Raw genomic sequence first — 22529 nt, forward strand, 5'->3', positions numbered from 1 at the left:
TTAGCCAAACGTATTAAGGGATATGGGGCCACAATCTCTTTCAAAGGTTATGGGGAGAAGGCAGGAGAATGGGGTTGAGAAACTTATCAGCCATGATTGAATGGCGGAGCAGAATCGATGGGCCAAATGGCCTAATTTCTGTTCCTCTGTCTTATGGTCTTATGAATGGTGCAACAGACTAGAGCGGTTAAACCTCTAAAGTGTTTTTATACCAATATTGCAAAGTGTAATTTTTAGACCATTATGTTTGAAAGACGGACGAGATTGACAAAATGTCAAGGATTTTCCCTTTTAGCTTTGCTCCTCAAGAAGCTGCTTTGCAGTTGATCCTGGTCTGTTGTAGTCAGTAAATAAGATGTAACTCTGTAGCAAACAGCTGGGGGAGTAATTTTCCTTTGCAAAATGATGATCAAAGGCATTTGCATTTGACACAGGGTTGAATGGAGAATTGAAATATATAAGCTTAGACCATAGAATGCTCCTGACAAAACAGCATATGAACTGTTCTTCATTGTATTAGCCCAATGTCAATTTAAAGAAAATATCGACTGAAAACTATGCACTTTGCATTCTTGAAATTTTTGGCATACATTTGCCCTTTGTTGTGATATCTTTAAAGACCCTAGGATATGTAAGAGCTGTGAGGTAACAGGGAGCATGATAAAATCATGATCTGCCATGATAGGCTCTCCCCAGTCCACACTCCCCTGCCTCAGGATTCACCAATTTGCAATAGTGAGTACCAATTAAGGGCCCCAATGAGACGCCTGGCAGCTGAAACACGACCTACTGTGGTATGCATGCTGGGACCATGATGAGGGGGAGGGTTTTAGGCCTTCCCCCTCTTAAACCACAAACAACAGCCAAAACCAACCCCCACCACCAGCCCTCCCCTGCACCCCTCCATCCCCACCCCTCCACCCCAACTCCCATGACGCAGAGAGTTGAAAGAACTGCTGGTTCCACCCCCTTTGTGAGGGAGTCACTATTTTTTTTACTGGCGCCGAATTTGTCAGAGGTGCCACCCATGTTCCTCAGCCATGAATCTCCAGGTGGGCACCATAGCCTCCTTTAGGTGGAGCCTGATCTCTTCAGGCACACTGTCGTCCATACTGCAGCCAACTATTGGGAAGCCAGGGACGTATTAATTTTCAGTGTTGGGAATACCTGTGTGCCCACTCTCACAGACCACCAACCCTACTCCAGAACCTGACCTCTTTACACCTCTCGCCATGTAAGGCTCTCCTCTCCCCACCCCTTACAAGGCTCCAAAGAACCCCTGAGGTAAGCCCAAGTCCCTAATTGGAGGCCCACTTGACACAGGAAGGTCTGACAACAACAACAACTTGCATTTATATAGCTCCTCCGTGCGTTTTCAAACACAATTTGGCATCACGCAACATTGATATTAGAATGAGTGACCCAAAGCTTGGTTGAAATCTAACAATTTCAAGGAGCATCGAAATGGAGGAAAGAGAGGTAGAGAAGTGGAGCGATTTAGGGAGCAAATTCCAGAGCTCGGGGCCAAGGCAGCTGAAGGCACAGCAGCCAATGGTAGATTTATTTAAATCGGGAATGCACAAGGGGCCAGCACTGGAGGAGCACTGAGATTTCAGAGGGTTATAGGGCTAGAAGAGTTTATAACGATAAGATATATAGGAAACATTATTGGAAAGTCTCATGTATAAGACCCTTATTTAATGAAGTTTAGTACATCTTTTGCCACAAGTAAAGTTTTTTCTTGTGTAATTTAAAGATAACCCAGAATTTCATCCCTGGCTTGTTCATCCATTAATATGCTTGCAATAGGCTGACATTTCATTCTGTTCACTACAGGTGTCCTATGTTAAGGCCATTGATATCTGGATGGCAGTTTGTCTGCTATTTGTGTTCTCTGCTCTTCTGGAGTATGCAGCTGTGAATTTTGTGTCAAGACAACATAAAGAGCTACTCCGACTACGGAGAAGGAAACGGAAGGTCAGAAACCATCTTTTTAATTTGAAGCTGGATAAGGTTGCACACAGTAGCTCCTCACCCTAACAATTACTGATATATCACCACCTTGATCATTAATTACTCTTTGCACTGTCCAACCAGAACACATTTGCAAACATAATGGTCACATTGCAAAGTGTACAGAAACAATTCAAAATGTAGTGGTGCACAGGAAACTTTGGTGGAAAATCTCATATTTAAGCCCCATACTTAGTGAACTTAAGTATGACTTCTGTCACAAGTAAAGTTTTCTCTCATGTAATTTAAAGATCTGGAAATATTTACAAAGTTAGAGGTCATTGAAGCCCTTGTGGTTGTACATGTATTTTATCTTAATAGATTACTTTTTGTTTCTCTTGTTTGCTCAACCATTTTGATGAAAGAATGTTGAGGGGGTGCTTGATGGAAATGAAAACATAGAAACGATGCGACGTAGCAATGGCTTGAGAAGCAGCGAACCAATATACGGGACTTTGGCACAAATCTACAGTTCAAATTTTGGGGTAAAATGACAAGCAGTTGTCCCATTTGTCATGTGATGAGCAGTAATAAATAGAGGAGCTGTCCTTTTGTTTAACCTCTTGTCTGTATCGAGTAGGAATTGTCACCCCTTGTAGTCTGTTTACTGTTCATATGTGGTAAAACGTAATCTCATCTTAAGGTACCTGTCTTGTTGAAACATTTATTTAGATCATATTTAATCTCCCACCCCCAAAAAAAGTATACAACTGTCGAAAGATAAGTTGTATTTAATATTATCCAACAAAGAACATGCAGTACTTTGAGAAGTGGTGAGCTGCAAAGCAAATTAAGAATAGAAATTGGTGGAAATGCAGAGGAGGGCATCAGCATCTGAAAGAGGCAAATTTTGATATTTCTGACATAATCTTTTATCAGAGTTTAGCCATATCCATAACATACAGACTAGACCTTGAGAGCAATCTCTTTAGGCAAAGAGATTAGGAATTGAATCTGCCTTTATCAAGGAACCAAACATTTTGTTCAGGCTTGGTAGCAATTCAGGGAATATCTGGGAATATATTTAGCTTTGAAAAGAAGGGAAAAGCCATGAACATTAGAAACAGTAATGATGGAAGGAAGAAAAAATTCTTAAATAAAAATGTTGAAAATTAATTGCAAAAAGAAAGTCCATACTCATCACCAGAGTGTTGGGCCTGAACATTTGCACAGATGGAGAGAGTCCCCAGCTAAGCCAAAATGGTGCTAGAGGCCTGAATCTGGAAGTCCTGCCTCTAGAGTCTGGCCCCTACTATTTTCACAGCAAGGGGGGAATGGGGGTGGGTCACACTTTGGACATGCACATTTCACAGAAGTGGCTGCATGTTTAAAACTGCAGCTGCCTTCAGTTTGTTCTGATTTTCACAAGGAGGGAGTGGTAAATATGACGTGTGCACATCAAATCTGCTAAGAACTTACTGGAGTTCTTTGGTGAGGTAGGGTATCCCTTTTCATATGGTTCTGGGACACTTTTGGGAGAGGACAGGAGCCCTTTGGGGGATGTTAGGTACCCTTGGAGAGCAGTCAAATGCCGTTTGGGATTTTTAAATTAGGCATGAATATGTGTAAAAGTGAATAAACTCATTGGAATTGTCAAGGAAGCTGTCAAGGGAACTCTCCAGGGAGTTGTCAAGGCCTTTAAATCTCCTGCCTTTAAACATTGGAAAAAATCAGTGCTTGCTATTTCACTCTGATATAAATCTTCAGTTTATCATTATAGCATTACTGCTACATGATTGATTTCAAAACCTATCATCACAGTGGGATGTTTATCAATTCACAGTCTGATTGACAGCTCCAAGTGCTTATTAAGTCTTTGAAATGGTACTATGGATGCAAAAGTTTGTTTTTATAAAGGACTAAAGGAATTTAAATATAGCAAATAGGTTATTATCAATTAAAGTGTTTTTTTTTAATAGTGAATTCATCACTAGATACTTAAGAACTTTATTTAATTTCAGCAAGGGTCCTGAGATCTGTTAGTGGTGGATACTGAGTGAGTTGGCATTGAAGGCGTCAGGTCAAAGGGTTGTGTGTGGGGGACATGAGTTGGCATAGGGGCTATAAAAGGCCACTGGGTGTGAGTAGAGGTGCATTAGTTGGCATAAGGGCTATAAAGGGTCTTGGGGGTAGGTGGTGGCATAGGTTGGCATGGGTTGACACATGGATTGGGCAGAGGGAGTGTGTGAGAGCATGAGGGAGTATGAGGGGTGAAGGCTGGAAGTATTTTTTTTGTTGTTTTATTCTTTTTTTCACAGCTGCGACAAATTGCCAAAGCACTGAGGGAGGCCTTTCCCCCAGCCAACCTCCACAGCTGACAGCCATTTTTGCTGCCTCAAAACTCTTTCTGGGGAGAGGGGGACCCAAGCCCGGTTAATACCCGCACCATCACCAACCTCCAGCTCCGCTAAGAATCTGAACAGCTGGGTGACTTCCTCCCAGGTTGGGTTTGTGGAGCGAGGAATTGTCCCAACTCTGTACTCCCAACATAGGGGCAAAAAGTTAGGCCTTAACCTCTAACAGGAGTCCAAGCTACATGCTGTGGTTTAAGTAAAGTAATTTAGAGAAAGGTTAGCACACTGCACAAATGCATCATCCAGGTCATTCACAAACATGGAAGCTGCTAAAGTCAATGAAGACCTCTGTACCATTGAAGGCTGAAATGCTTTCAAAGGAAGAAAATTACAAGGTAGGTTTTTAGACCTGGTAATTCAAACTCTGCTAAACGAAGATGATAAGATGATGAGTCCATATGACGTGAAACTCTAACTCCCCTGTCTGAGGAATTAAATGTGGCAGGACCAGGGAGTGGACACTCCAACTCTCCGAATTGAGGAGCACACCAGCTTTAAAGCTTAAGAAATAAGAACAGGAGTAGACATTATTGCCCCTCAAGCGTACTCTGCCATTCAATACGATCATGATTGATCTTCTGCCTCAACTCCACTTTCCCACCCACTCCCATATCCCTTGATTCCTAAGAGACCAAAACCCCATTTATAACAATATAATAACTGGAAGCATTGTAAACACATACAGCTGAACGCTCCAATCTCCCTATTGCAAAAGATAATGCAGTGGATCTATAAGACTAGATGCTCCAACTCTAGAAGATAACTTGGCTGTACGTATAGCGAAGCGATTATTATCTGCCAATTTTCACATCAGAGTAATATGAATGTGATGGGTTTGGCTTTAAGAAGAGAAAAAAGGAAAATGAAAATAAGGAAAATGTAGGTGGTGTTTAAGATAATCCCAATCAAAGGAATCAAGTGACCCAGTCAGATCAATGTCCCAAATTTAATGTTAATCATTTAGGAGGCTGTTAGCCATAGGCTGTAGACATTGCTGACAAAGTCAGTATATTTAACCATTCCTATTTGCCTTTGAGATGTTGGTGATGAGCCCCCTTCCTGAATGCTGCAATCCACCTGGTGTAGGTACACCCACAGTGCTGATAGGGAGGGAGCTCCAGGATTTTGACCCAGTGACAGTGAAGGAAGGGCAATATATTTCCAAGTCAGCATGGTGCGTGGCTTGGAGGGGAACTTGGATGTTGTTCCTGAGCATCTGTTGGCTTTGATCTTCTAACATAAAATATAAAAAGAAATTATTTTGTTTTATTTCACTCACATTGGTTTATTGGAGATATGGAAAGTGCGGAAAAGAAATATAGTAGTCAGCTTGAAGGAAAATGATTGATAGGCTGAATTAGGAATCACATATAGATAAATAGATAGGCAGACAGACAGATAGATAGACAGACAGGCAGAGAAAGTTAGATAGAAATACATCTATGCCTAGGTAGACAAATCCTGATGGGTAGTTACAGATAAAGATGGATAAAGAGTTTGATATATATATATTACAGCATCTAATCATTACAGTTGATTGTCAAACCTTTGTATGCTATAAATTGACATTTGGGATAATCTAAGTTAAAGTCATCTAGAGGTTCATTCAGATGGATTTTACTCATTGAAAATGAGCCATTTGGGAAACTGCTTTAAGGGAACAAGTTACACAATGTCAGAAAGGTTTTAAGGCAATGGAAGTTGGCTTGAGCCTGAATGATGCACTTTACGAACTCTAATAATTGAATACAAGAAGAACTGAATGTTTGTGCTGTCAAATTTGCTATAGCAATTTGTTCTGGAATGTTCCGTATTTTATAAAAATTTTTGAAGGACCACAAAGTCAACCTATCTGGGGAACCTTTACCTTTGTAAGCTGTTCAGACAGAAGTAGCCTTAAGCAGCTACCACATATGCTGTGAACAGATGGTAGTTTTTTGCCACGGTTTATACAACTGATTATACGTTTGACATATAATATTTTTCTTCTATTTGTATTAGCCCTGAGCAAGCATCGTCTTTCTGACAATGTGGTTGTCTGGAACATATTTGTTTACAATACGATTCACTTGTACCAGGGAATCTAGTCAAATGATCTATCACTTCAAACAGTCCCATGTTTAATAGGTTTTGCAGGCTCAAAACAAAACACATCTATACGAAGACTGATGTGTTGAAAAAAGCAAAGAAGCAACTGCAGACTAAAAACGCATTCAAGAAAATATTTTTTCAACACAAGCCCCATTCTCTTCGGGGACTAAGCTGTGGTTTGCTTTCATTTTCTCTGGGGTTTCACACAGTTTCTTCGAGCAACCCAACATTTTGTTTCATCCTCTTTTTTTTTTAAGTTGTTAGTCTGGTACATGATAAAAGCACACAGATGGGCCGATGCAACATTTGATGGCTGTCCAAATGTCTCACACCAGGTTCGGTTCAGGGCCTGATGGTTTACATTCCTTCCACAACCACTGGATGATTCTGATCTGTAGTGATGGGGCATCTCCATCCATGCAAATCAAAACCCAGTTCATCAGTGCTTGCTTGTCGCGTGGTTCCTGACAGATGTCAAATTGTCAAGTGATTATGAACTTCAGCTTCACTGGGCTATTTTGACCTCACCTACTGCTTGAGCATTTATAGGATTGAAACCAAAAAAAAATCGGGCAGGAGATGAGGGGAGAAGAAATCTAGATTCAAAGACTATTCAATGCATTGTCTTTTTTTTAATATTCTTCCACTTCTACGCCCCCTCTCTTCCTGGTTCCACCCCTTTCTTTTAGGTCTTCCTGATTCCCCCTGTCTTCTTCAATCCTGCTTCTTGTCTCAACCAGGAGCACACTAAGATTTGCACATCTGCCACCCACACTGCTTTGCAGTTGCCAACACAGAGGCCAGGAATTTCCTCGCCATGAATTCGGGGTGGGAGTGCCCTCGTGCCGGCTCTCAGTGAGAAAATGCGTGTGACTGATTTGCATCACGTTTTTCATTGAAAAATTCACGCTCCCTCACACTTTTGGCTGTTCACCTGCCTGTCAAAGCCCTGCACTCATCATTTCCACAGCCCCCATTAAACGTGACAGCTGATGCATATTTCATGCTTTAATGTCACCAGTGTGCAGATGTGGATTCACACGCGGAGATGCAGCACAGAACCCTGTCATCTGATTACGATGTAGCTGAGAAGTTTGAGCACTGTACATTCCTCAAATATTTTTAACCAGATTTCTGTAGCTTGCTTGTGAGGTTCTAAGGTTTTTTTCACCCTTTTCTCGGTGAAGTTTACTCTATACCTTCTTACAGCAGTCAAAGGGAATCAGCAGGAAAACTCTCCACTGGTTGGAGTCATACTTAGCATAAAGGAAGATGGTTGTGGTTGTCGGAGGCCAATCATCTCAGCTCCAGGACATCACTGCAGGAGTTCCTCAGGGTAGTGTCCTAGGCCCAACTATCTTCAGCTGTTTCATCAATGACCTTCCTTCCATCATAAGGTCAGAAGTGGGGATATTCACTGATGACTGAACAATGTTCAGCACCATTCGCAACTCCTCAGAAAATGAAACAGCCTGTGTCCATATGCAGCAAGTTCTGGATGGTATTCAAACTTGGGCTGATAAGTTGAAAGTAACATTTTCACCACACGAGTGCCAGGCAATGACCATCTCTAACAAGAGAGGGTCTATCTATCTCCCCCTAACCACCACTGAATGCCCCACCATCAACATTTTGGGTGTCACCACAGACAAGAAACTTAACTGGACCATCCCATATGAATACTGTGGCTACAAGACCAGGTCAAAGGCTAGGAATTCTGTGATAAGTAACTCACCCCCTGACTCCCCAAAGTCTGTCCACCATCTACAAGGTGCGAGTCAGGAGTCTGATGGAATACTCCCCACTTGCCTGGATGAGTGCAGCTCCAACGACACTCAAGAAGCTCGACACCATCCAGGACAAAGCAGCCCAATCAATCGGCACCCCATCCCCCACCACATTCAAAACCTCCACCGCCGATGCTCAGCAGCCATGGTGTGTACCATCTCCTTAGATTAAGAGAAGATTTAATAGAAGTGTTCAAAATTATGAGGGGTCTGGACAGAAAAGATAGGGAAAAACTGCTCCCATTGTTGGAAATATCCAAAACCAGATGACACAAATTTAAGATGATTGGCAAAAGAAACAATGACGACATGAGGAAACACGTTTTTACTGCAGCAAGTGGTTAGCATCTGGAATGCACTGCCTGAGAGTGGGGTTGAGGCAGACTCAACTGAGGCTTTCAAAAGAGAATTGGGTTATTATCTGAAAAGAAGATGCAGAGCTTTGGGAAAAAGGTGGGAGAGTGGGACTAGGTGAGTTGCTCTTGCAGAGAGCTGGCACGGACACAACGGGCTGAATGGCCTCCTGTTTTGTAGCCATTCTGTAGTTCTGTGATTTTGTCTACAAGATGCACTGCAGCAACTCACCAAGTGTCTTTCGACTGCACCTTCCAAACCTGCAACCTCACCTGAAAGGACAAGGCCAGCAGAATCATGGGAGCACCACTACCTGCAAGTTCCCCTCCAGGTCACTCATCACTATCATGACTTTGGAAATATCTTGCTGTTCCTTCATTGCCAATGGAACTCTCTCCCTAGTGCACTATCTATCTCCCCCTAACATTCAGTGAAATTACCACCACCGAATCCCCCACCATCAACATTTTGGGTGTCACCACAGACAAGAAACTTAACTGGACCATCCCATATGAAGGTGGGTGTACCTACTCTACTTGGACTGCAGCGGTTCAAGAAGTCGGCTCACCACCATCTTCTCAAGGGCAATGAAGGATGGGCAACAAATGCTGGCCTTGCCAGCGACCATCACGTCCATGCAATTTTTTTCTTTAAATGCCTATGCTGAAAGGGAAGAGCAGTACCGTCAGCCCACACAGCAACCACGGCCTTGCTGCAGAAGACTATAGGAGTTCTGGATCCTGGACCAGCCCATGGTCATCTTGCCGCTGAGAGTGGGAGTGAGAGCGGCATTAATAACAGGCCCATTGCGAACTTTTGGGTTCACCTCAACATGAATTTAGCTGGTGAGGAGGCTGTTGCACTAGAAGCTTTTGAGATGCAGGCTCTGGGATTCATGGATGATGCTCGCTCAGATGTGTTGGCACTTGAATTTTCCCGGATTGTCAGAGGGCAACGCTATACAGGGGTCCTCAGTGGCTGATTGCCTCCACTCGAGAGCAAATCTTGCCCATTTTTTACCCCTCACTTTGTCAGTAAAGATTACCAATAACCACCCAAGCAATTGACAGCACAGTGGCCCTCTTTTTGCACAACCTGACTATGCCAACCATCATCACCTAAGCGAATGATGAGGGCACCATTCCTGAACGATTGTGATCTCCATACTTAAGAAACCAAAGAGTAAGTGCACCTTCAGCCTGAATATATTAGTGGCAAAATACAAGTCAGGCTCTATAGAACAGAATAAGTGGACATTAAACCTTTCGACAAAAATGGCCAAAGACTGGAATGAGTTGCCTCCCCAAGGGATGGCAACCAGTGCCCTACTATTTGACCCCAGATCTACGGCCACCTCTGCCACCCCTTACCACCACCCCGGCCCCCCCACCCTCCATAACTCTAGTTATTAGTTGTGATGGTTAGCGCCAAACGCTGAAAGTCCTTGAATCACTGAATTAGCCATGGACTGGAAGACACCGATTAACAGTGCCCTCCAATTTGTCCCTGTCGCCAAAGTTTCAGTCCTGCCTCCATGGAGCTGGAGACTCTGGCCACTTCTAACCTGGGGACCTACTGCAGACCTGAATTCAACAGCCATTCTTTATATTGGTGCCTGCAAAGCAAGCAATGATGCTGCACGTCAGAGCCGCGGGCTCCACATCGCACCTGTGAGATGTTGGAAATCTTGGATGATCTTCCCCAAAACCCTCAATACAGGAGTCTTTTGAAGGGAGCACCCAGAAACACTCAGGCACAGCCCTTGGCTACCTTCTATCCGGAAGTGGCCACATAGCCCCCATTTGCCGCTCCTCCGGGATCTACCACACCCTCTCCCACCCCTGCTTTGTGTCTCACTGCTTTCCCTGACTCTTGTAAACTGACTGCCACCCGCTATGCCAGGGTCTGCACCTGTGCCTAGAACAGGTGAGTGGATTGACATGGCAGTGGTGGGGTTGTGGGTGGGGTGGGCGCCTTTAGGTTCTTGAGGATGCCCTACTCTTAGAGGAGGACAGAAGAATTTGGTACTGGTTATCTGCCTCCACCTTATCATCCTCTTCATCTGGGCCTTCAGAAAGGTGCAATCCCAGGTCCTCTTCCACCTCTTCTTAAGCTGTAGCCATCCCCTCGCCCCCCCCAACCACGCCCTCCTCCGTTGCTCCACACTGCATGCGCAGGAAAAATAGAGATTTGACCACATTGCCCTCGGCATGCAGGACATATCCAAAATGGGGTAGCAGACTGGCTGTGTCTATCAGTGCAGACAGAGATGCAGTAGGAGCTTAAGTAATGGTCTGGCTGTGGCAGAATTCTACCAACCACTGCACGTTGACTGTCACAGGAGCTGAAGGACCTCTCGAGTGGTCAGTGTTTTCAGAATGCTCACACCCCACCCTCCTCCACACAACATCAACATCATGTGGTCTACCTCATATGGGCACTGTGTGCCATTTTGTCCTGTAAAGGGAAAAGAGAATATGGTTATGCTTGTAGTTAATCACTGTGTATCAAGTGCCGCTGCAGGTGTAGTGGGTGAGAGGTACACATGTGAGGGTGCAAGTTTGGTGTAGTTTAAATTTCCATTATCTTCAATTGAAAAGGCAATCAAGCTGATTTTAAAGGGACTGTGGATTCACTGTTACCCATTTTCTATTACCACCCAGGCTATTCACATCCCCATTAACCCTTGGTTATGGTACTTAAAGGGATAAACAGTCATTGCTGAGGGTAATAGAAGTTATACTCCATTTCATATTGGCAGTTATATCAAACACTATTACCGGTGGAAAACATGGATAAGCGACATCATCCTCAAGATAATTGACCACATCCTTCAATCTTCTCGTGCAGCATCGAGCTTTCTTGAATAAGTCTTGACAGTTCGGTTAGGAAAGAAACGCCCAGCTTCAAAAGAGTGACCACTGCTACATTGTTCGATCACCATAGAGCCCAATAACTTTTAAAAAGAAATATGAATTTCCCAATTAATCGCACTGTAAGATTTCACATTTTAAGACTTTTACTGTAACAAACTAAAATCATCATGGACTAAACCTTGCTTGGAAAGCAACTAATGCACTAAACTATAGAAAACATATTCACTGTCAAATTCTTTACACAAACAAAAACCTTACACCACGCTTATACATTAAACCTCACTCTCTGCAGAAACGTAGCCTTGTCTATAAAGTCCCAAGCCCTCCCAGTTTTAATCGGCTCGCTTCTCCAGCATCTTTTTAAAACAAAATTCCTCCACTCAATCGTCTGAGCCTACTCAAATGGACTTCCAGTGGCAAGGCATCCTCTGGTCGTTCCTTGGTCTTTAACTCTCCACAAGGCTTGTTTCTTTGACTGGATATCCGTCCTCACCAGCACTCCACTTGGCAATTAACCCAAGAACAGTCCTTTCCTTCTGCCTGGAATAATAGCGCTTGTTGAGGGTCTCCTTCCTCAAATCTCTCTGTCTGACTGACTCTGAGAGTGTCTGGCCAGGGTTTTGCTCTTGTCGGGTGGGCTCGGTAGGTACTCGGTCAAGGCTGAACTGCGATTTCACGCTGGTGGGCTAATTAAGGCCCATTCAGCGTGAAACAGTGTGGGGGTGGGGGGGGGTGGTGAGGGAGGGGTGGGGAGGAGGGCGAGTGGGGAACTTAACGCATGTGCGCAACCATAAGGTTGGATGGGCAGCGAAAAATTACATTTAATTGGAACTTTAATGGCCTTAATAGATCTGTTAATTGTCGGCGGGCGCGCTGCTGACTCCCGCACACGCCCGCCGACTGAAATATCGTGCGAGTGCGCAATGACGTTGGGGCACTAGCCCAATGTCGTCGCGCATCATTTTACATTCATTCAGGTCAGGCGTGCACCCCCCCCCCCTCCATAACGAACTAAAAATTCCGCCCTTGAGTCTTTACCCAGGAAGATGAGCTGCCACCTCCCTTGTGTCCCGGCAGTAAACTGGAATCTTAGTTTCAATAAGTTTTGATCTGAGGTTCTGTCTCCATCACAATCAGCTCACATGGGTTTGTCTCCAGGCAGATTTAGTACGAGGTCACATGGGCTTATCTCCAGGCAGATTTCGTAAGAGGTCACATCCCCCTCTCCAAGCTATTCCAATTTACTTTGAATTAATCGGAAACAGTATAAAACATAATCACCTTATAAAGTCTAGCATTTGTAGAAACATCTGATAACATTTTCACATGTTTTAAATTCATTCATGGGATGTGTGCATTGCTGGCTAGGCCAATATTTATTGCCCATCCCTAGTTGCCCTTGAGAAGGTCGAGGTGAGCTACCTTCTTGAACCGCTGCAGTCTGTGTGGTATGGGTGCTATCTTATAAGTCTCTTTTCTCAGAACTGAAACAATTGCAGTATAATGGTTTGTGTCCACCAGAATTAAATAAAACTTCTCAGGCACTTGGAGCCTGTAAAATAAGTTCAATAAACCTGAGTAAGTAGTTCATTTGTCTGATCCAGCAATTTTTTCCTATTCTGTCGTGACTTGGAATGAAATCAGGGGCTGTGCTATCACACTGTGGGGCACTAACTTTACAGTAAGATAAAAGCAAAAAACTGTGAATGCTGGAAATCCAAAGCAAAAACAAGAATACCTGGAAAAACTCAGCAGGTCTGGCAGCATCTGTGGAGAGGAGCATAGTTAACGTTTCGAGTCCATATAACCCTTCAACAGAACTAAGTAAAAAAAAAGAGAAAAAAAAATGTTTACTTAGTTCTGTTGAAGGGTCATTCGGACTCGAAACGTTAACTGTGTTCCTCTCTGCAGATGCTGCCAGACCTGCTGAGCTTTTCCAGATAGTTTTGTTTTTGTTACTAACTTTACAGTGTTCCCCCTGAAATTCCATTGTGTTATTTTAGCCAAGGTTAGCCAGTTTAAAATGAGTGCCTTCATGCCTCTGCTTAAATAGCAGGCAGAGGAGTTCCAGATGATGGAGTTGCATGCTGACTTATGAATGTCCCATTTCATCACTTTCGGAGCCTGCATCTTGAAGCCTGCTGACCCATTAACAAATTGTGCAAATTTCTGGAAGACATTGATGTAAATGAGATAATTACTTATCTCATGCTAACCGTTGAAAACACATGGAAAATGCAGTCTGAGTGAGGGGTTTTTAATACAATATGCAAACATTTTTCATGTTATAAATTCACCCTCTGCAGTCTCTTTAGGTAAACTTGCGTTGTTGATGGGAATATAAAAGCGGTAATTCCTTGTCCATTTTTGATATGGTCGATGAACTAAGAAAACATTACAGTTATTGAGAGGCGAGCTTGTCTGAGCTGAGAACTAAATTGGTGATTCCGTGCTGGGGGCCGCAGTCAGTTGGGAGCAGCAGTTCGAGAATTGAGGTGATAATACCCTCACAATTTCCAAGCAGGGTATTAGCTTCAGTGGGGATCGACGGGGAACAGAAGGGTTTGGGCCTGATTGTACTGTTGATCAGAAACTGACTGGGAGGGTAAGGATTTGAAATTCACTTATCAACTCTGCTTTCTTCCTCTCTTGAAAGTGCTGCTGCTTTATGGTTCCAGAGGCATTACCAGGACCTCAGCATCTCATCTAAGTGGCAGTCCCTTGTGTTTGAGCCAAGAGAGTGGGCGCTAGCAGATTATTCCTCCAAGGACGGCTATCACAACCTCGCTTAGTTTCTGTTTAATGCTCAGGATGTGGGCGAGGCCAGAATTTATAGCCCATCGATAGTTACCCCTGAGAACCACTCCAGTCCATGTGCTGAAGCAACCCCCCTGTGGAGTTCAAAGATGTAGACACAGTGTTGACGAATTGATGCTAATTTAGGGAGGTGATGGCGTAGTGGTATTGTCACTGGGCTAGTAATTCAGGGACCCCGGGTAATGCTTTGGGGACCCGTGTTCAAATCCCACCACGGCAAATGAAAGCCTTATGATGAAACCATTGTTGATTGTTGTAAAACCCCATCTGGTTCACTAATGCCCTTTAAGAAAGGAAATCTGCCTACATGCGATTCTGAACTAGGGATGGATAATAAATGCTGGCCTGGCCAGTGAATCCCACATCGTGAATGAATATAATTTCCAAGTGTGTGACAGGTGTCCCCCTTGACCAACCTTCCAGGGTGAGAGAAACCATGGGTTTGGGTGTTGCTGTCAAGGAGGCTTGATGCAATTTGCATTGGAAGTGCTTGAGATCAAGATGGAGAGCCCCAGCTGAATTTACCTCTCTCTAAATCAATGGTACAAAAACCAATTCTGAAGGTCTCAACTCACATCCAGTCACCTTTTAATTGGATCTTAGAATCTTCTAAATCTTTATAGTTCCGCATTTTATTGGATATTACCAAATAAGTCAGCAGGGATGTCACAATGGTATTCTACCCTTTATCAACACGTTCCTGAAGTGGCAATTATCAGATTTATAAATGAATGCCAGTGAAATCAATCAATACTTATATCATTACCAGACAGATTCACAGTGATGAGAACTGTTCAAAAGTGTTCTTTGTGCAGGATTCCATGCCAACCGCATATAGGTGACAATGAGATTTCTTCACTCTTTTTCATTCTCCTCAGAATTATGATGTAGGATACACTCAAACAGATCAAATATTTGTCCGGAATTTTTCTTTCACGTACTTTAGCAAAGTTGCTCAGCCTTTTCCTTTAAATAATTAACATTTCCCGTCAAATAGCAGTGAAAGGAATTTTAGATAAATATACTGGGGGGGGGGGGTCAGTTTCATCTTCAGCACAGATGGAAAGCTGTACCAATTTTTTTGGTGCGGGGTGGGGGTTGGTGGGGGAGATCAGTCATAGACACAAAGCAATTCTCATTGCAAACTGTAAGCATACCTTTATCAACATTGGCAATGATTAATAGGCCATTCAGCGTTCAATTCCCATGGTGTCCAAGTAATTTACTTCTTGACATGCTCTGCTTTCTCAGGGGGTGGTTTTTCACCATTGACTGCAGCCCTGAGAAGGACTGAAGAGCCTTTTTATAGTTACATTCCACACCATGCTCATGGTGGCATGAACACTAAATCCCTGTTCACATGTACAGTTTTTGGTAACTTGCTAGCCTTGTTTGGTTAGTGTTGTTCTAGTAAGTCATAAAGTATCTTACTCCTGTTCCAGATATTAGTGTGGCCAGCGTCATAGTTTTCCACTCTCCATTATCCCCATTGTTTCAGCTTATCCTAGGTCCATCATTTCTTTATCTGATAGTGACCTGGTGATACAGTTAAATAAGTCAGTTGAGTCCATGCCATCATTGACTCTGTCTACTAATTTTTTTTTTATTATGACAAGCAAACTTTTCCCAATATTCCTTCCTGACAGGTTAGCCATCTATTATGCCCTCACCCAATTCTTCTTGTCATTGGCAATGTGCATTATGAGGGTTTGTTATCTTTAGAGCAGAGAAGGTAAAAAGGAAACCAATTAATGTGAATGTAGGCCCATTCTACTCAATTGCTCCTCAGGACAGGACAGCTCTCTCACCCTAGAAAGCTACCTAGTGAACATTTGTTGCACTCCCTCTAAAGCTCCTACCCTTCCTTAGATAAGGAGACCAAAACTGTCCACCAGTAGTGTACCAGGTGTGCTTGCAACAAAGCCCGACATAACTGGAGACTTCATTGGCCTTATACTTCACCCCGTTTGCAATAAAAGCTAACATACCATTTCCCTTACTAGGTGCTTGCTGTACCTGCATGTTAGCCTTGTGTTTTTGTACCAAAGCTTTGATCTGCAATCCAACATTTACTCGTCTCTCATTTTTCCATCCTTCCTACCGAATAGGTATATTTCACACTTAAGGTCAATTATGTGATTGGGCGTGAAGGTGGAAAATGGAGTACGATGTGGGGAAGTGTGGAATTATCCACTTTGGTAGGAAGAACGGATAAATCTCGCACCACCACTTTTCACCGCGTTTGATCTTCTTCCACTCAGGCACTGGACAGGCCAATGACAGGCTATCCCCAGGATTGAAGACCCCAGGGGCAGAAGTCCCACCAACTGAGTGCTGCCGGCCAAGCAGAGCTATTGAATGGCAGCACCAAGTGGGGCTGCTGCTGGTACAATACCCACCCGAGGCCGAGGACCATTGCCGGATCCAAGGCCACAGGTGAGTAATGGCAGGAGGGGGATGCCGTGTGGTGCGGTTCATGGGGGAGGAGGGTGAAGAGGGTCAACAGTAGGGGCAAGGTCAAAGGTTCCCCCTCCCCCAAACCCCCTGCCTTCCCAATGCCAAGACCTTTGATGCCTTTGCTTGAAGTGTCACCAGCCTCCTCAGGCCTTGCAGGAGCTCGCAAGCAACCACAACAGGATTTACTTTTCGAGCTCCCTGTATGGCACGTCCTCCAACCCCCCCCATTGGGTTAATACTAACAGCAGGGCAATGAGACCCTTAGAGCGGGCATTAATTGCCCACTTAAGGGCCTCAGTTGGTGGCAGGGCAGGAAAGCCATCCACAAGCCTTCTCACCATGGACTTAATTGGGGTGGAGGTGGTAATCCCATCCGCCACCTCTCCATCTGTTTAAATGGCCCTGCCACCAAAATTGTCACGGGGAGGGCACAAGATTCCACCCATTGACTCCTCACTGGCACACAGTTCTCAGGGTGCCTTCAGGTATCTCACTCAAGTGACCATTCTTTATTTAAGCCTCACTACTGATTTTTGATTGGCCATTCAACCACAGGAGAACATCACATTTGAGCTGGCCCTGACTTCACACATACACACGTGCACACACACACACACACAAACACACGCACACATACACGCACGCATACACGCACATACATGCACGTGCGCACGTGCACACACACACAAGCACACGCACGCACATGCGCGCACACACACAAACGCGCACACGCACGTGTACATGCACATACATGCACGCGCACATGTGCACACAAACACACAAGCACACGCACGCACATGCACGCACACACACACACACCCACACACAGACGCACACGCGCACACACACGGTCACAAACACAAACACGGTCACAAACACACACAGGCACATACACACATACACACAGACACACGCACACACAGACTTATACACACGCACTCACACACACACAGAGGCAGACATATAGACACATACCCACACGCATTCATAAGCAGACACACACATACGCACACAAACACACACTTAATCACACACAGACATGGCCAGAATGTTATGTCCGCATGCCTGACCCGTCCAGCCACAAAATAGCGTGAGATGACGTTGGGTGAGCATCCCAATGTTATCTCGCACTCGCGCAGTCTCCTGCTCGGCAGGCACAAGTGGCAGCCGGAAACGTGTCTGCCGACAATTAAGCCCATTCGAAAGCGATTTTTTTTGTGGCCTGTCTACTGTTATGGTTGGCGGACGGGCCAATCGGCCAGGTGGCCTTGACATTTTTCTCAAACCTCGATCCAGGGCGGGATGAAATCTCTGTGGGGAAAGAAAATAAAGAGAGATACCTGGGGACTAGTTTATGATGAGGTGCTTTCAAGTGCTTGTTTGTGCTGGGTGGACATATTTTGCAGCATTTTTGTTGTTCCGTTTATTCTGTGGAGGCGTGTAGCTCCCTGGGACAGTTGTCTGCCTTCTGGGGGCTCAGTGAAAGCGTTCGCCCACACCTGCAGTGACGTCAGTGCCCGGCCTCTTCCCACCCCCACCGACAGCGCTGAGCCTTTCTCAGCCTCAGGACCAGGGGTCACAGTCTGAGGATATGGGGTAGACCATTTAGGACTGAGATGAGGAGAAATTTCTTCAGCCAGAGAGTGGTGAGCCTGTGGAATTCGCTACCACAGAAAGTAGTTGAGGCCAAAACATTGTCTGTTTTCAAGAAGGAGTTAGATATAGCTCTTGGGGCGAAAGAGATCAAAGGATATGGGGAGAAAGTGGGAGCAGGCTATTGAGTTGGATAATCAGCCATGATCATAATGAATGGCGGAGCAGGCTCGAAGGACTGAATGGCCTACTCCTGCTCCTAGTTTCTATGTTTATATGTTTCTAAGGCCATTAATTGGCCAGCCAGTGTGAAATTATAGTCGGGGGTCGATCTCGGCCCATTTCCCATCTGTTCCTGGGCCCGCTGATCACGTACACCCAATGAGCAAAAATATCAGGCCCTAGACACACACACACTCATAAACAAGCACTCTCGCTCACACGTACACAGGCACACACACACACACACACAGACACCCACAGACAAACACACACAAACACACACAAACACATACACACACACTCATAAACAAGCACTCTCGCTCACACGCACACAGGCACACACACACACACACACACACTCATAAACAAGCACTCTCGCTCACGCGTACACAGGCACACAGGCACACGCACACAGGCACACACACACACACACACACACACACAGACAAACACGCACAAACACATACACACACACTCATAAATAAGCACTCTCGCTCACACACACACAGGCACACGCACACAGGCACACAGGCACACACACACACACACACACACACAGACAAACACGCACAAACACATACACGCACACTCATAAACAAGCACTCTCGCTCACACGCACGCAGGTGCACACACACACACAGACAAACACACACACACACACACACACACACAGCCACGCACACTCAAACAAGCACTCTCGCTCACACGCACACACGCGTGCACGCACACACACAGACAAACACACACAGACAAACACGCACAAACACATACACACTCATAATCAAGCACTCTTGCTCACACGCACACAGGCACACACACACACACACACACTCATAAACAAGCACTCTCGCTCACGCGTACACAGGCACACAGGCACACACACACAGGCACACACACACACACACACAGACAAACACGCACAAACACATACACACACACTCATAAATAAGCACTCTCGCTCACACACACACAGGCACACACACACACACACACACACACACACATAAACAAGCACTCTCGCTCACACGTACACAGGCACACGCACACAGGCACACACACACACACACACACACACAGACAAACACGCACAAACACATACACGCACACTCATAAACAAGCACTCTCGCTCACACGCACGCAGGTACACACACACACACACACACACACAGACAAACACACACACACACACACACACACACAGACACACACACACACACACACACACAGACAAAAACACACACACACACACTCATAAACAAGCACTCTCGCTCACACGCACGCAGGTACGCGCGCACACACACACACACACACTCATAAACAAGCACTCTCACTCACGCACGCAGGTACACACACACACACAAACACACACACACACACTCAAACAAGCACTCTCGCTCACACGCACACAGGCACACACACACACACACACTCAAACAAGCACTCTCGCTCACACGCACGCAGGCACACACACACACACAGACAAACACACACACACACACACACACACACACACTCAAACAAGCACTCTCACTCACACACACACAGACACACACACACTGACAAACACATACAAACATGCACACACACAGACAAGCACACACACAGACACACACACACACCACGAAGGAGAACTTAAGACCTGGTTGATTATTTACTCTTCCTCCCAAATCCTCACCCACTTTCTCACCTATTCCAGGAATACCAACACTAATTGTATGATCTCAAATGTGGTTATCAGATAACTCAGCACAAGTAGGAACAACCTTGGCCTCCCTGGTGTGCATGCAACAGGAGGAGGCGAGTCATCCCCTGGAACACGTTCTGTCATTCAGGCAGATCCCTCAATTTCAGTTTTGAAAGCTGCAATGGGCCCAGAATCCACAGTCTTACAGGAAAGTGAAGCCTAGATTTTCTCTACTCATTGTGTGGAAAACTGCTTCCTGGTTTCTCTTCGAAAGGTGGCCTATATTTCATTTTAAGGTGGAGCTATCTAGTTCTGCATTCCCTAACCGGAGCAAATCTCAATATCTACTGTATGAACGTTTTCATCTTAGACACCTCGATTAGATCACCCCATCAACCTTCAAAATACAAACAGGTACAAGCCAGCCAGCCCTCATCGTTTAACCTTTTTGCTGACATGGCTCAGCTAATCACTGAGCCTAAGCTGGCTGAGCCATCAAGGAAAGATTTCATTCCTTTTTTTTCTTTTCCCCTCACTTTGCTTTCTGGGTCCTCTGTTCTGTTTTGAAGCTGGGACCCACATGTAAATGCTTGGCTATTAATCAATGAGCAAGTTGATCGCTGGACTCCAAAAGCTGATATAATCCGTGTTACAGGCGCCACGAAGTTAATTTTTGATTTTTTTTTTGGCGTCAACGCACGAAGTGTACCTGCAGGAAAGGTAGCTCAAACACCAGGAGTTCAATTCTGCGTGGATGAGGTTGGGGCTGTAGCAGCTCTCATCAGAGTTCACCCAAATTTTCCTGGTTCTCCTTGAGAGGGACCACCTTGCCGTCACATGTCCAAGGAGAAAATGCAAGCACTTGGGACAAGCTTGATACGCGTGTGACTATCTAAGGAAGATCAGTCATGCACAAGCAAAACACCGCAGACGCTGGTAAATCTGAAATGAAAACAGAAAGTTTTGGAAATGATCAGCCGGTCACAGACCTGAAATGTTGGAAACAAAAACAGAATTACCTGGAAAAACTCAGCAGGTCTGGCAGCATCGGCGGAGAAGAAAAGAGTTGACGTTTCGAGTCCTCATGACCCTTCGACAGAACTTGCGTTCTAGTCCAAGAAAGAGTTGAAATATAAGCTGGTTTAAGGTGTGTGTGTGGGGGGCGGAGAGATAGAGAGACAAAGAGGTGGAGGGGGGGGGTGGGTGTGGTTGTAGGGACAAACAAGCAGTGATAGAAGCGGATCATCAAAAGATGTCAACGACAATAGTACAATAGAACACATAGGTGTTAAAATTAAAGTTGGTGATATTATCTAAATGAATGTGCTAATTAAGAATGGATGGTAGGGCACTCAAGGTATAGCTCTAGTGGGGTTTTTTTTTATATAATGGAAATAGGTGGGAAAAGGAAAATCTTTATAATTTATTGGAAAAAAAAGGGAAGGGGGAAACAGAAAGGGGGTGGGGATGGGGGAGGGAGCTTACGACCTAAAGTTGTTGAATTCAATATTCAGTCCGGAAGGCTGTAAAGTCCCTAGTCGGAAGATGAGGTGTTGTTCCTCCAGTTTGCGTTGGGCTTCACTGGAACAATGCAGCAAGCCAAGGACAGACATGTGGGCAAGAGAGCAGGGTGGAGTGTTGAAATGGCAAGCGACAGGGAGGTTTGGGTCATTCTTGCGGACAGACCGCAGGTGTTCTGCAAAGCGGTCGCCCAGTTTACGTTTGGTCTCTCCAATGTAGAGGAGACCACATTGGGAGCAACGAATGCAGTAGACTAAGTTGGGGGAAATGCAAGTGAAATGCTGCTTCACTTGAAAGGAGTGTTTGGGTCCTTGGACGGTGAGGAGAGAGGAAGTGAAGGGGCAGGTGTTGCATCTTTTGCGTGGGCATGGGGTGGTGCCATAGGAGGTATGGAGTGCATGGCGATGGGAAACATAGTGGCCGAGCCCAGTTAATCACAGGAGAGGTCCCAGGACAGTCTCCCGTCGGCGGCAAACCTACCCCCTCCCGGTGAAGTCGGAGGGCGGAAGGGGCTGACACGGGTTTGAGCCAATTGACACCGGTTATCCCTGAGCCCACCGCAGTTCAGTGGTGGCTCATGGATCAAAGGGATCCACACGGCTTCCCTGTGCTCAGCCTGAGGCCTACTGCGGAGGAGTGGGGGGGAGTGGGGGGGGGTGGGGGGGTGGTCTGTCGTTATCAGGCATTCTATGTGTCTGATAACGAAGGACCCAGTATCGAGAAGGTGGTGCCGCGGTAAAACCACCTCCATTCCCTTGCC

The 22529-nt window shown here is 45.2% G+C and overlaps 1 protein-coding gene across 1 annotated transcript in view; it reads left to right on the plus strand.

Moving 5' to 3' along the window:
* Positions 1 to 22529, plus strand: part of glra3 (glycine receptor, alpha 3) — a 257224-nt gene that overhangs the window by 229232 nt on the left and 5463 nt on the right. The window contains exons 8-10 of the mRNA XM_041186381.1: positions 1837 to 1977; positions 2379 to 2484; positions 22477 to 22493. Coding sequence (XP_041042315.1) covers positions 1837 to 1977; positions 2379 to 2484; positions 22477 to 22493 — 264 coding nt within the window. The remainder of the gene's footprint in view (positions 1 to 1836; positions 1978 to 2378; positions 2485 to 22476; positions 22494 to 22529) is intronic.

The sequence above is a fragment of the Carcharodon carcharias genome, chromosome 4 (genome assembly GCF_017639515.1).
Source record: "Carcharodon carcharias isolate sCarCar2 chromosome 4, sCarCar2.pri, whole genome shotgun sequence".
Classification (NCBI taxonomy): domain Eukaryota; kingdom Metazoa; phylum Chordata; class Chondrichthyes; order Lamniformes; family Lamnidae; genus Carcharodon; species Carcharodon carcharias.